The sequence below is a fragment of the Salvelinus fontinalis genome, chromosome 16 (genome assembly GCF_029448725.1).
Source record: "Salvelinus fontinalis isolate EN_2023a chromosome 16, ASM2944872v1, whole genome shotgun sequence".
Lineage (NCBI taxonomy): Eukaryota > Metazoa > Chordata > Actinopteri > Salmoniformes > Salmonidae > Salvelinus > Salvelinus fontinalis.
The window spans coordinates 45,071,232-45,083,347 of NC_074680.1; the positions used below are offsets into that span (position 1 = coordinate 45,071,232).

The following is a 12,116-nucleotide window of genomic DNA, read 5'->3' on the forward strand; positions in this document are numbered from 1 at the left end:
CTGACTCCAAACTACGTGTATGTAAACTTCTGACTTCAACTGTATGTGGTCCCAGGTACATGGCTCTAGCCAGCTGGTTGTCCCAGACAGCGCAGGTGTTGGGAGGTGTGGTGGGCGGGTTGGAGAAGGACCAGGCCTGGTACGTCCTCTTCACGCTGTTCTCCACCTACACCCTCCTGCCCCTCCCTTTGCTCTGGTCCCTCTCCACCGGTCTGCTCACCGCCACGCTGCATCTCCTGGTGGAAACCGTTCATCACTACGACGACACCGCGCTCTACAGAAAGGTCAGAGGTCAACTCAGACTCCCTCCCTCTGCCTTCCTCTCTCTTCCTGACTCTCTTTCATGCTTCTCCTCCTCATTTTCCTCTTACACACACACACAGGAGGAGGAGTAGTGTGTGTGTGTGTGTGTGTGTGTGTGTGTGTGTGTGTGTGTGTGTGTGTGTGTGTGTTTGGTCTCAGGTGTGTTTAGTGTGTACTAACCGTGTGTGTGTGTGTGTGTGTGTGTGTGTGTGTGTGTGTGTGTGTGTTTGGTCTCAGGTGTGTTTAGTGTGTACTAACCGTGTGTGTGTGTGTGTGTGTGTGTGTGTGTGTGTGTGTCTGTGTGTGTGTGTGTGTGTGTGTGTGTGTGTGTGTGTTTGGTCTCAGGTGTGTTTAGTGTGTACTAACCGTGTGTGTGTGTGTGTGTGTGTGTGTGTGTGTGTGTGTGTGTGTGTGTGTGTGTGTGTGTGTGTGTGTGTGTGTGTGTGTGTGTTTGGTCTCAGGTGTGTTTAGTGTGTACTAACCGTGTGTGTGTGTGTGTGTGTGTGTGTGTGTGTGTGTGTGTGTGTGTGTGTGTGTGTGTGTGTGTGTGTGTGTGTGTGTGTGTGTGTGTGTGTGTGTGTGTGTGTGTGTGTGTGTGTGTGTGTGTGTTTGGTCTCAGGTGTGTTTAGTGTGTACTAACCGTGTGTGTGTGTGTGTGTGTTTGGTCTCAGGTGTGTTTAGTGTGTACTAACCGTGTGTGTGTGTGTGTGTGTTTGGTCTCAGGTGTGTTTAGTGTGTACTAACCGTGTGTGTGTGTGTGTGTGTTTGGTCTCAGGTGTGTTTAGTGTGTACTAACCGTGTGTGTGTGTGTGTGTGTGTGTTTGGTCTCAGGTGTGTTTAGTGTGTACTAACCGTGTGTGTGTGTGTGTGTGTTTGGTCTCAGGTGTGTTTAGTGTGTACTAACCGTGTGTGTGTGTGTGTGTAGGTTCTGGCGAAGGGCTTGTTGTACCTGGGTATGAACACAGCAGGGTTGTTCATCCACTACCTGTCAGACCACACACAGAGACAAGCCTTCCTGGAGACACGACGCTGCATTGAGGGACGAGTACGCCTGGAGAGGGAGAACCAGAGACAGGTAGAGAGACAGGTAGAGAGACAGGTAGAGAGACAGGTAGAGAGACAGGTAGAGAGACAGGTGGAGAGACAGGTGGAGAGACAGGTGGAGAGAGACAGGTGGAGAGACAGGTAGAGAGACAGGTAGAGAGACAGGTAGAGAGACAGGTAGAGAGACAGGTGGAGAGAGACAGGTAGAGAGACAGGTAGAGAGACAGGTAGAGAGACAGGTAGAGAGACAGGTAGAGAGACAGGTGGAGAGACAGGTGGAGAGAGAGGTGGAGAGAGACAGGTGGAGACAGACAGGTGGAGACAGACAGGTGGAGAGAGACAGGTGGAGAGAGACAGGTGGAGAGAGACAGGTGGAGACAGACAGGTGGAGACAGACAGGTAGAGAGACAGACAGGTAGAGAGAGACAGGTGGAGAGAGACAGGTGGAGAGACAGGTAGAGAGACAGGTGGAGAGACAGGTAGAGAGACAGGTAGAGAGACAGGTAGAGAGACAGGTAGAGAGACAGGTGGAGAGACAGGTAGAGAGACAGACAGGTAGAGAGACAGACAGGTGGAGAGACAGGTAGAGAGACAGACAGGTAGAGAGACAGACAGGTAGAGAGACAGGTGGAGAGACAGGTGGAGAGACAGGTAGAGAGACAGGTAGAGAGACAGGTAGAGAGACAGGTAGAGAGACAGGTAGAGAGACAGGTGGAGAGAGACAGGTGGAGAGAGACAGGTAGAGAGACAGGTAGAGAGACAGGTAGAGAGACAGGTAGAGAGACAGGTAGAGAGACAGGTAGAGAGACAGGTGGAGAGACAGGTGGAGAGACAGGTAGAGAGACAGGTAGAGAGACAGGTGGAGAGACAGGTGGAGAGACAGGTGGAGAGACAGGTGGAGAGACAGGTAGAGAGACAGGTAGAGAGACAGGTAGAGAGACAGGTGGAGAGAGACAGGTAGAGAGAGACAGGTGGAGAGACAGGTGGAGAGAGAGAGGTGGAGAGAGAGAGGTGGAGAGAGAGAGGTGGAGAGAGAGAGGTGGAGAGAGACAGGTGGAGAGACAGGTGGAGAGACAGGTAGAGAGAGACAGGTAGAGAGAGAGGTAGAGAGACAGGTAGAGAGACAGGTGGAGAGACAGGTGGAGAGACAGGTGGAGAGACAGGTGGAGAGACAGGTAGAGAGACAGGTAGAGAGACAGGTAGAGAGACAGGTGGAGAGACAGGTGGAGAGACAGGTGGAGAGACAGGTAGAGAGAGACAGGTGGAGAGAGACAGGTGGAGAGAGACAGGTGGAGAGAGACAGGTGGAGAGACAGGTAGAGAGAGACAGGTGGAGAGAGACAGGTGGAGAGAGACAGGTGGAGAGAGACAGGTGGAGAGAGAGAGGTGGAGAGAGACAGGTGGAGAGAGACAGGTGGAGAGAGACAGGTGGAGAGAGACAGGTAGAGAGAGACAGGTAGAGAGAGACAGTCGGAGAGACAGGTAGAGAGACAGGTAGAGAGAGACAGGTAGAGAGAGACAGGTGGAGAGAGAGAGGTGGAGAGAGACAGGTGGAGAGAGACAGGTGGAGAGAGACAGGTGGAGAGAGACAGGTAGAGAGACAGGTAGAGAGAGACAGGTGGAGAGAGAGAGGTGGAGAGAGAGAGGTGGAGAGAGAGAGGTGGAGAGAGACAGGTGGAGAGAGACAGGTAGAGAGACAGGTAGAGAGAGACAGGTGGAGAGAGAGAGGTGGAGAGAGAGAGGTGGAGAGAGAGAGGTGGAGAGAGAGAGGTGGAGAGAGACAGGTGGAGAGAGACAGGTGGAGAGAGACAGGTGGAGAGAGACAGGTAGAGAGACAGGTGGAGAGACAGGTGGAGAGAGAGAGGTGGAGAGAGACAGGTGGAGAGAGACAGGTGGAGAGACAGGTAGAGAGAGACAGGTGGAGAGAGAGAGGTGGAGAGAGAGAGGTGGAGAGAGAGAGGTGGAGAGAGACAGGTGGAGAGAGACAGGTGGAGAGACAGGTAGAGAGACAGGTAGAGAGAGACAGGTGGAGAGAGACAGGTAGAGAGACAGGTAGAGAGACAGGTAGAGAGACAGGTAGAGAGAGACAGGTGGAGAGAGAGAGGTGGAGAGAGAGAGGTGGAGAGAGAGAGGTGGAGAGACAGGTGGAGAGAGACAGGTGGAGAGAGACAGGTGGAGAGAGACCGTGTGACTGACAGACAGACAAACAATATCACAGGGTGACTGACTGATTGTTGGGTAGGGCCCGTTAGTAAGCATTTCACTGTTAGTCTCTACACCTGTTGTTTACCAAGCGTGTGAGAGAGTCACACGGTACCTGTCCTCCTCAGGAGCGCTTGGTGAACTCTATCATTCCGCGGTTCGTTGCCTTGGAGATGATCGCTGACATGTCCAACATGGATGATGACCTGTTGTCACAGCAGTTCCACAAGATTTATATTCACCAGTACAAAGACGTCAGGTAAACACACACACACATCTACAGTACACACACACACACACACACACACACACACACACACACACACACACACACACACACACACACACACACACACACACACACACACACACACACACACACACACACATGTCTACAGAACACACACACACATCTACAGTACACACACACACACACACACACACACACACACACACACACACACACACACACACACACACACACACACACACACACACACACACACACACATCTACAGTACACACACACATCTACAGCACACACACACGTATCTACAGAACACACAGGCTTGATCCAGGTCCAGGAAGCTGGTTTTCAAGTCCTGGACTGAAAAGTAGCTTCTCCATTGAAAGCTGTTGTCATTCCAGTACTAGACCTAGTCTGTGTTGTGTCTGCCCTGTGTAATATATTTCTCTCTTTCTCTGCAGTATTCTGTTTGCTGATATAAAAGGCTTCACGTCTCTGTCCATGGTCCTGTCGGCTCAGGAATTGGTCCGGACACTCAATGAGCTGTTTGGACGCTTCGACCGCCTGGCTGAGGTGAGACTGTGTGGTCATGTTATCCTGGACTCAGCAATTCATGAAATTCAATCAGAGTATGTTTCATTTTTTGTGTGTGTGTGTGTGTGTGTGTGTGTGTGTGTGTGTGTGTGTGTGTGTGTGTGTGTGTGTGTGTGTGTGTGTGTGTGTGTGTGTGTGTGTGTGTGTGTAGGAGCACCACTGCATGCGTATCAAGATCCTTGGGGACTGTTACTACTGTGTGTCAGGAGTCCCAGAGCCAGAGACGGCTCACGCTCGCTGTTGTGTGGAGATGGGCCTCTCCATGATCAGCACCATAAAGTACTATACACACACACACACACACACACACACACACACACATAACTATGTATACACACACACACACACACACAAATATCTATGTATACACACACACACACACACACACATAACTATGTATACACACACACACGCACACACACACACACACACACACACACACACACACATAACTATGTATACACACACACACACACACACACACACACACACAAAACTATGTATACACACACACGCACACACACACACACACACGCACACACACACACACACACACACAATCACACACACTACTAACTATGTATACACACACACACACACAAATAACTATGTATACACACAAACACACAATCACACACACTACTAACTATGTACACACACACACACACACACACACACACACACAAATAACTATGTATACACACAAACACACACACATACTAGTCATGATCAAAACTTTTCACCCCAACGTTAATCTGTAAAAATCATCCATATTGTTATAATATATTGTTCCTAGTAGATTAGGTTTTCAACAGTCTGTCTCTCCTTGCTGACCTGTAGGTATGTACGAAGGGAGCTGAAACACGAGGTGGACATGCGGATCGGTGTCCACTCTGGCTCAGTGCTGTGTGGGGTGCTGGGGCTGCAGAAGTGGCAGTTTGACGTGTGGTCCTGGGATGTAGACATCGCTAACATGCTGGAGGTAGGAGGGGTGCCGGGCCGTATCCACATCTCCCGGGCAACGCTGGACTGTCTGGGCGGGGTCTACGAGACGGAAGAGGGGCGTGGCCACGAGAGGAACGAGTTTCTACGGAAACACAAAATCGACACGTTCCTGATTCGCCACACGCCCATGGAGAACGCTCCTGCCAAGAAGGTTCGCCGGCCCAGTCGAGATGACACAATTCATGCTGGCTGGAGTACTGAGCTGCCGTTTGGAAACATCATCGGAATGAACTGTGTAGGTGACCTCTAACCCCTGCCTCCTAACCTTTACCCTCTACCTCAGAGAGGAAGAGACGAAGCGAGAGGGCTGAGTGCGACCCCAAAATCTGTCAGTGCCAAAATTAAGAGCTAAGAAGTTTGAAGTGGGGATTGTTGGTATGGAGAACAATGAGAGTGTCGAATTTGGTCAACATATACTCTAATTGCTAATTAAGCTACGTGATGCTTATTTGATCAAATAGAAGTTTTATCATTCTTCGTTTATGGCGACTGTACTGATATACTGTACGTGGACGCATGTGGCATCCTGGCAACTTTGAGAAAAGCGATTTTGTGCCTGGATGCTCTTTGGCTAGAATTTTCCCGCCTCCTCCCACCTGCCTTCCGCCTTTGCTGACATTTATTCTCATTGTTAGAGAGTCTATTGTCAGTTATAGAACCTCTTTGTCTGGCCCTGACCAGATCCTGGCGACCTTCAACAACGGCTCTCTGGACCAGTTACCTAACCTTTGACCCCTAACCTCTCACCCCTGACCAGATCCTGGCGACCTTCAGCAACGGCTCTCTGGCCCAGTTACCTAACCAGCTGGCGGCTCAGCGGACGGGGACGCGTGAAGTCAACAAGAGGATCCGCCGGGCCATCGAGGTCCGGAGCAGCGAACGCATGAGAAAGGAACACATCACCACCTTCACACAGGAGTTCAAGGACACACACATCGAGGACAAGGTAGGGACCTACAACAGAAACACAGAGGACAAGGTAGGGGCCTACAACAGAAACACAGAGGACAAGGTAGGGGCTTACAACAGAAACACAGAGGACAAGGTAAGGACCCACAACAGAAACACAGAGGACAAGGTAGGGACCTACAACAGAAACACAGAGGACAAGGTAGGGGCCTACAACAGAAACACAGAGGACAAGGTAGGGGCCTACAACAGAAACACAGAGGACAAGGTAGGGGCCTACAACAGAAACACAGAGGACAAGGTAGGGACCTACAACAGAAACACAGAGGACAAGGTAGGGGCCTACAACAGAAACACACACATCGAGGACAAGGTAGGGGCCCACAACAGAAACACATACAGAGGGAAGGGTACAGTGGTTTCTCCACTAAAAGTTTTGCGATTACGCTGCAGGACTTAGAGGTAATGTGTGGTGTAGTACGGTACCCTGCGTCACTACTTCATTTCTCCAGACCACCACAAGGGGGAGTTAGACCACTGATTGTGCTTTTGGGTCCAAAGGCGCTAATGTGTCTCTAACTGACAGTGAATGGGCGACATAAACCAAATAGGACTGATAATTGTGCACAACTTCCGTATTACTTACTAAAACTGTTGTTCCACTAAGGTTTTTATTCTAAGAGAAACGTAGACTGCAATTAGGGTGTGGAAATGTTAGGATTATTTTGCTCTTACTGTAGCCTACTCCCGATCGGATACGTTGTGTAGCGGTCTAAGACACTGCATCGCAGTGCAAACTACAGATGCCGGTTCGATACCCGTACCGGCCACCACCGGGAGACCCATGAGTTGGCTTTTGGTTTCTTGAAAAACGTAATTGAAAAAAAAAAGTTTTTACATACTGTAGGAGACATGAGTTTCACTAGTGTTGAGTAATGTGCTGTTAAAAATGGTGTAGGTCTTATTTATTTAAAGAGCATATTGAAGTTAGAAGCAATAGGATTTGAAGCAGTAGCCTGCAACTATTTTAGCACCGTTTCACACTGCTCTGAGACAAGCACGGGGACTGGTCTTGATAAATCAATGAGATTTTTATTTTCACTGAATCTCCGTTTGGGTATTGGTTAGACTACAATTATGGTGTAGAAATGTTATGCTTTTAGTACTGTAGCCCGCTCCCGACCGTCACGTTGTACAGCTCCATATTTTCCGTTCCATCCTGACGGTAACCCTGAGGGTGTCGTTTTTCTTGGAATAGAAACATAATATTAATCAAATGAATTAAGCAAAATCAATCCCATATACTATGTTCTTACAAAAAACGGTTTTAAATTCTCTAGTACAGACACTATTGAAGGCTATCAAATGCTTCTCAAAGGTGGTCAAACTAGCACTAACTAGCATTAAAGGTAACAATGGCTGACAATTAAATAACTTGCCATAGAATTCTGCGGCAGCCCGCAAGGTCTGCTGCACTATGATGCAACTTTTAAAGGGGGAACCACTGTAGGGGCCCGCAACAGAAGCACATACAGAGGGCAAGGTAGGGGCCCGCAACAGAACCACACACAGAGGACAAGGTAGGGGCCCGCAACAGAAACACACACGGAGGACAAGGTAGGGGCCCACAACAGAACCACACACAGAGGACAAGGTAGGGGCCCGCAACAGAAACACACACAGAGGACAAGGTAGGGGCCCGCAACAGAAACACACACAGAGGACAAGGTAGGGGCCCGCAACAGAACCACACACAGAGGACAAGGTAGGGGCCCGCAACAGAAACACACACAGAGGACAAGGTAGGGGCCCGCAACAGAACCACACACAGAGGACAAGGTAGGTCATTTAGGTCACAACAATAGACAAACACAGTCTGCTTAAACTAATAACACAAACAATTATACGTTTTCATGTCTTTATTGAACACACCGTGTAAACATTCTCAGTGCAGGGTGGGAAAAGTATGTGAACCCTTGAATTTAATAACTGGTTGACCCTCCTTTGGCAGCAATAACCTCAACCAAACATGTCCTGTAGTTGTGGATCAGACCTGCACAACGGTCAGGAGGAATTGTGGACCATTCATCTATACAAAACTGTTTCAGTTCAGCAATATTCTTGGGATGTCTGGTGTGAACTGCTCTCTCAAGGTCATGCCACAGCATTTTAAATCAGGTTGAGGTCAGGACTCTGACTGGGCCACACCAGAAGGCGTATTTTCTTCTGTTGAAGCCATTCTGTTGTTGATTTACTTCTGTGTTTTGGGTCGTTGTCCTGTTGCATCACCCAACTTCTGTTAAGCTTCAATTGGCAGACAGATAGCCTTACATTCTCCTGCAAAATGTCTTGATAAACTTGGGAATTCATTTTCCCCCATCTATAACTTTACTGTTGGGATGAGGTTTTGATGTTGGTGTGCTGTGCCTTTTCTCTCCACATAGTGTTGTGTGTTCCTTCCAAAACAACTCAACTGTAGTTTCATCTGTCCACAGAGTATTTTACCAGTAGCGCTGTGGAACATCCAGGTGCACTTTTGCAAACTTCAGACGTGCAGCAATGTTATTATTTGTGGACAGCAGTTGCTTCTTCCGCGGTGTCCTCCCATGAATACCATTCTTGTTTAGTGTTTTACGTATCGTAGACTCGTCAACAGAGATGTTAACATGTTCCAGAGATTTCTGTAAGTCTTTAGCTGACACTCTAGGATTCTTCTAAACCTCATTGAGCATTCTGCGCTGTGCTCTTGCAGTCATCTTTGCAGGACGGCCACTCCTATGGAGAGTAGCAACAGTGCTGAATTTTCTCCATTTACAGACACTTTGTCTTACTGTGGACTGGTGAACATCAAGGCTTTTAGAGATACATTTGTAACCCTTTCCAGCGTTATGCAAGTCAACAATTCTTAATCTTAGGTCTTCTGAGATGTCTTTTGTTTGAGGCATGGTTCACATCAGGCAATGCTTCTTGTGAATAGCAAACTCAAATTTTGTGAGTTTTTTATAGGGCAAGGCAGCTCTAACCAACATCTCCAATCTCTTCTCATTGATTGGACTCCAGGTTAGCTGACTCCTGACTCCAATTAGCTTTTGGAGAAGTCATTAGCCTAGGAGTTCACATACTGTATCCAACCTACACTGTGAATGTTTAAATGATGTATTCAATATAGACAAGAAGAATACAATCATTTGTGTCAGATCAAGATCAAATTTGATTACCAATTTATGCAGGGTGGTATAAATGAGGAATGTATCTCTCTTCTTAGTTTTCCCAGATGCGTGATGAGATGTTCAAGTCAAACCTGGTCTGCTCCTTCATCATGCTCCTCTGCCTCATGGGTGCACAGACCCTCGTCCCCGCCACAAGGTGTGTTCTTTATTTCATTAGAAGTATGATATTATCTTTTACCTCATTTATTAAAGATCTTTAGAGTAATCTTTCTCAACCGCTCACATGCTTCTCTCTCTCTTCTTCATCTGATCCTCTCCTCCTCCTCCTCCCTGTTTCTCTCTCTCTTCATCGTCTGATCGTCTCCTCCTCCTCCTCCTCCTTGTTTCTCTCTCTCTTCATCGTCTGATCGTCTCCTCCTCCTCCTCCTTCCTGTTTCTCTCTCTCTTCATCGTCTGATCCTCTCCTCCTTGTTTCTCTCTCTTCATCGTCTGATCCTCTCCTCCTCCTCCTCCCTGTTTCTCTCTCTCTTCATCGTCTGATCCTCTCCTCCTCCTCCTCCTCCTCCTCCCTGTTTCTCTCTCTTCATCGTCTGATCCTCTCCTCCCTGTTTCTCTCTCTCTTCATCGTCTGATCCTCTCCTCCTCCTCCTCCCTGTTTCTCTCTTCCCCTCTCCATCCTCAATCTCTCCGATCGACCGACACACACACCCACTCCCCTCTCAGACTGTGTCCTATGCTGGTCCAGTTTGGAGTGTGTGTGTGTGTGTATGTGTTGCTGCTGGTGGTGGTCCTAGCTGAAGAGTTTAAACAGAGTCCTCTCGCGCTGCAGTTCCTGTGCTGCTGGATCAACGAGAACAAGACTGTCAGAACACTGCTCACGCTCACCGCCATTATCATCAACTTTGGAGTGGCCTCATCTGATATAGTGAGTCTATTGTTATACACAATGACCAATATATTATGTACCCTCAACGATAACACTCAATGACCAGTATGTTATGTACCCTCAACGATAACACACAATGACCAATATATTATGTACCCTCAACGATAACACACAATGACCAATATGTTATGTACCCTCAACGATAACACTCAATGACCAGTATGTTATGTACCCTCAACGATAACACACAATGACCAGTATGTTATGTACCCTCAACGATAACACACAATGACCAATATGTTATGTACCCTCAACGATAACACACAATGACCAGTATGTTATGTACCCTCAACGATAACACACAATGACCAGTATGTTATGTACCCTCAACGATAACACACAATGACCAATATGTTATGTACCCTCAACGATAACACACAATGACCAATATGTTATGTACCCTCAACGATAACACACAATGACCAGTATGTTATGTACCTTCAAATCATTATCCGATCTGTTCTTTCATGAAGGTTTTCCTCTCTGCTGCACTATAAACTTGTTTTGAAGTAGCTGCAGTTTGATTGATTGTGTGTGTGTGTGTGTGCATGTGCGTGTGTGTGTGTGTGTGTTCTAGCTGTGGTGTGTAGAGTCTGAGATGGACCCTAACAACAGAAGCAGCTCTCAGCAGCACACCTGGTCCTGGCCTGTCAACATCTGTACACACCCTGAGGTAACACACACACACACACACACACACACACACACACACACACACACACACACACACACACACACTACACATTTAGATTGGTCAAGAAGCTTTTGATCCATTTCTGTCTCTGTCTTCTGTAGTTCCTGGTTTTCAGTGGGGTGGTGGCCATGGTGTCGTGTGCTGTGTTCTTCAGGCTGCACTGTCTACTGAAGCTAGCTGTGTTACTTCTGGCCATAACTGTCTACACGTACCTAATAGAAGTCAGTTTCCACACACTGTTTATACGCCAGACCTCTGAAAACACCAGGTACTGAATAAACACACACACTGGTGACCGTCTGGGTGTGTGTAGTGTGTAGTGTGTAGTGTGTGTGTGTAGTGTGTGTGTGTGTGTGTAGTGTGTAGTGTGTGTGGTGACTGTCTGGTTGTGTCTGTCCCTTGTAGGCAGCAGTACCTGAGGAGGAAGGATGTGTGTGTCCTGCTCATGGCCATGTTTGTGGTGGCTGTAATTTACAACAGTAGACAGGTAGGACATGGGCTCTCTCCTCCTCTATCTTCCCTCTCTCCTCCCTACGCCTCTTCTCTCCTCCCTGCTACTCCTCCCTACTCGTCCCTCCTCTCTCCTCCTCCTCTCTTCTCCTCCCTACACCTACTCTCTCCTCCCTACTCTTCATCCCTCCTCCCTACTACTCCTCCTCTCTCCTCCCTACTCCTCTTCTCTCTTCCTACTCCTCTTCTTTCCTCTACACTCCTCTTCTCTCCTCCCTACGCTTCCTCTCTCCTCCATACCCCTCCCTTCACCTACCCTACTGCATGTGAGGGTTGTTGTTCCCCTCCTGTCCAGTTGGAGGCGACGGCGCGGCTGGACTTCCTGTGGCGTCTGCAGGCCAGACAGGAAGTGGAGGACATGAAGGAGCTGAGGGAACATAATGAGTGTTTACTCTTTAACATTCTGCCTTCACACGTCGCACAGCACTTCCTAGAGAGAGACCGCCACAATGAGGTGTGCGTGTGTGTGTTTTGTTTGGGTCTCTGTTTTCAG

General features: G+C 48.3%; 1 protein-coding gene across 1 annotated transcript in view; it reads left to right on the plus strand.

Moving 5' to 3' along the window:
- si:ch211-132f19.7 (adenylate cyclase type 8) overlaps positions 1–12,116 on the plus strand; it is a 28,389-nt gene that overhangs the window by 11,401 nt on the left and 4,872 nt on the right. Inside the window, 13 exon segments of the mRNA XM_055865528.1 lie at positions 56–284; positions 1,229–1,378; positions 3,677–3,807; positions 4,257–4,368; positions 4,541–4,668; positions 5,230–5,629; positions 6,152–6,340; positions 9,569–9,669; positions 10,197–10,398; positions 10,997–11,092; positions 11,215–11,420; positions 11,537–11,600; positions 11,919–12,077. Coding sequence (XP_055721503.1) covers positions 56–284; positions 1,229–1,378; positions 3,677–3,807; positions 4,257–4,368; positions 4,541–4,668; positions 5,230–5,629; positions 6,152–6,340; positions 9,569–9,669; positions 10,197–10,398; positions 10,997–11,092; positions 11,215–11,420; positions 11,537–11,600; positions 11,919–12,077 — 2,167 coding nt within the window.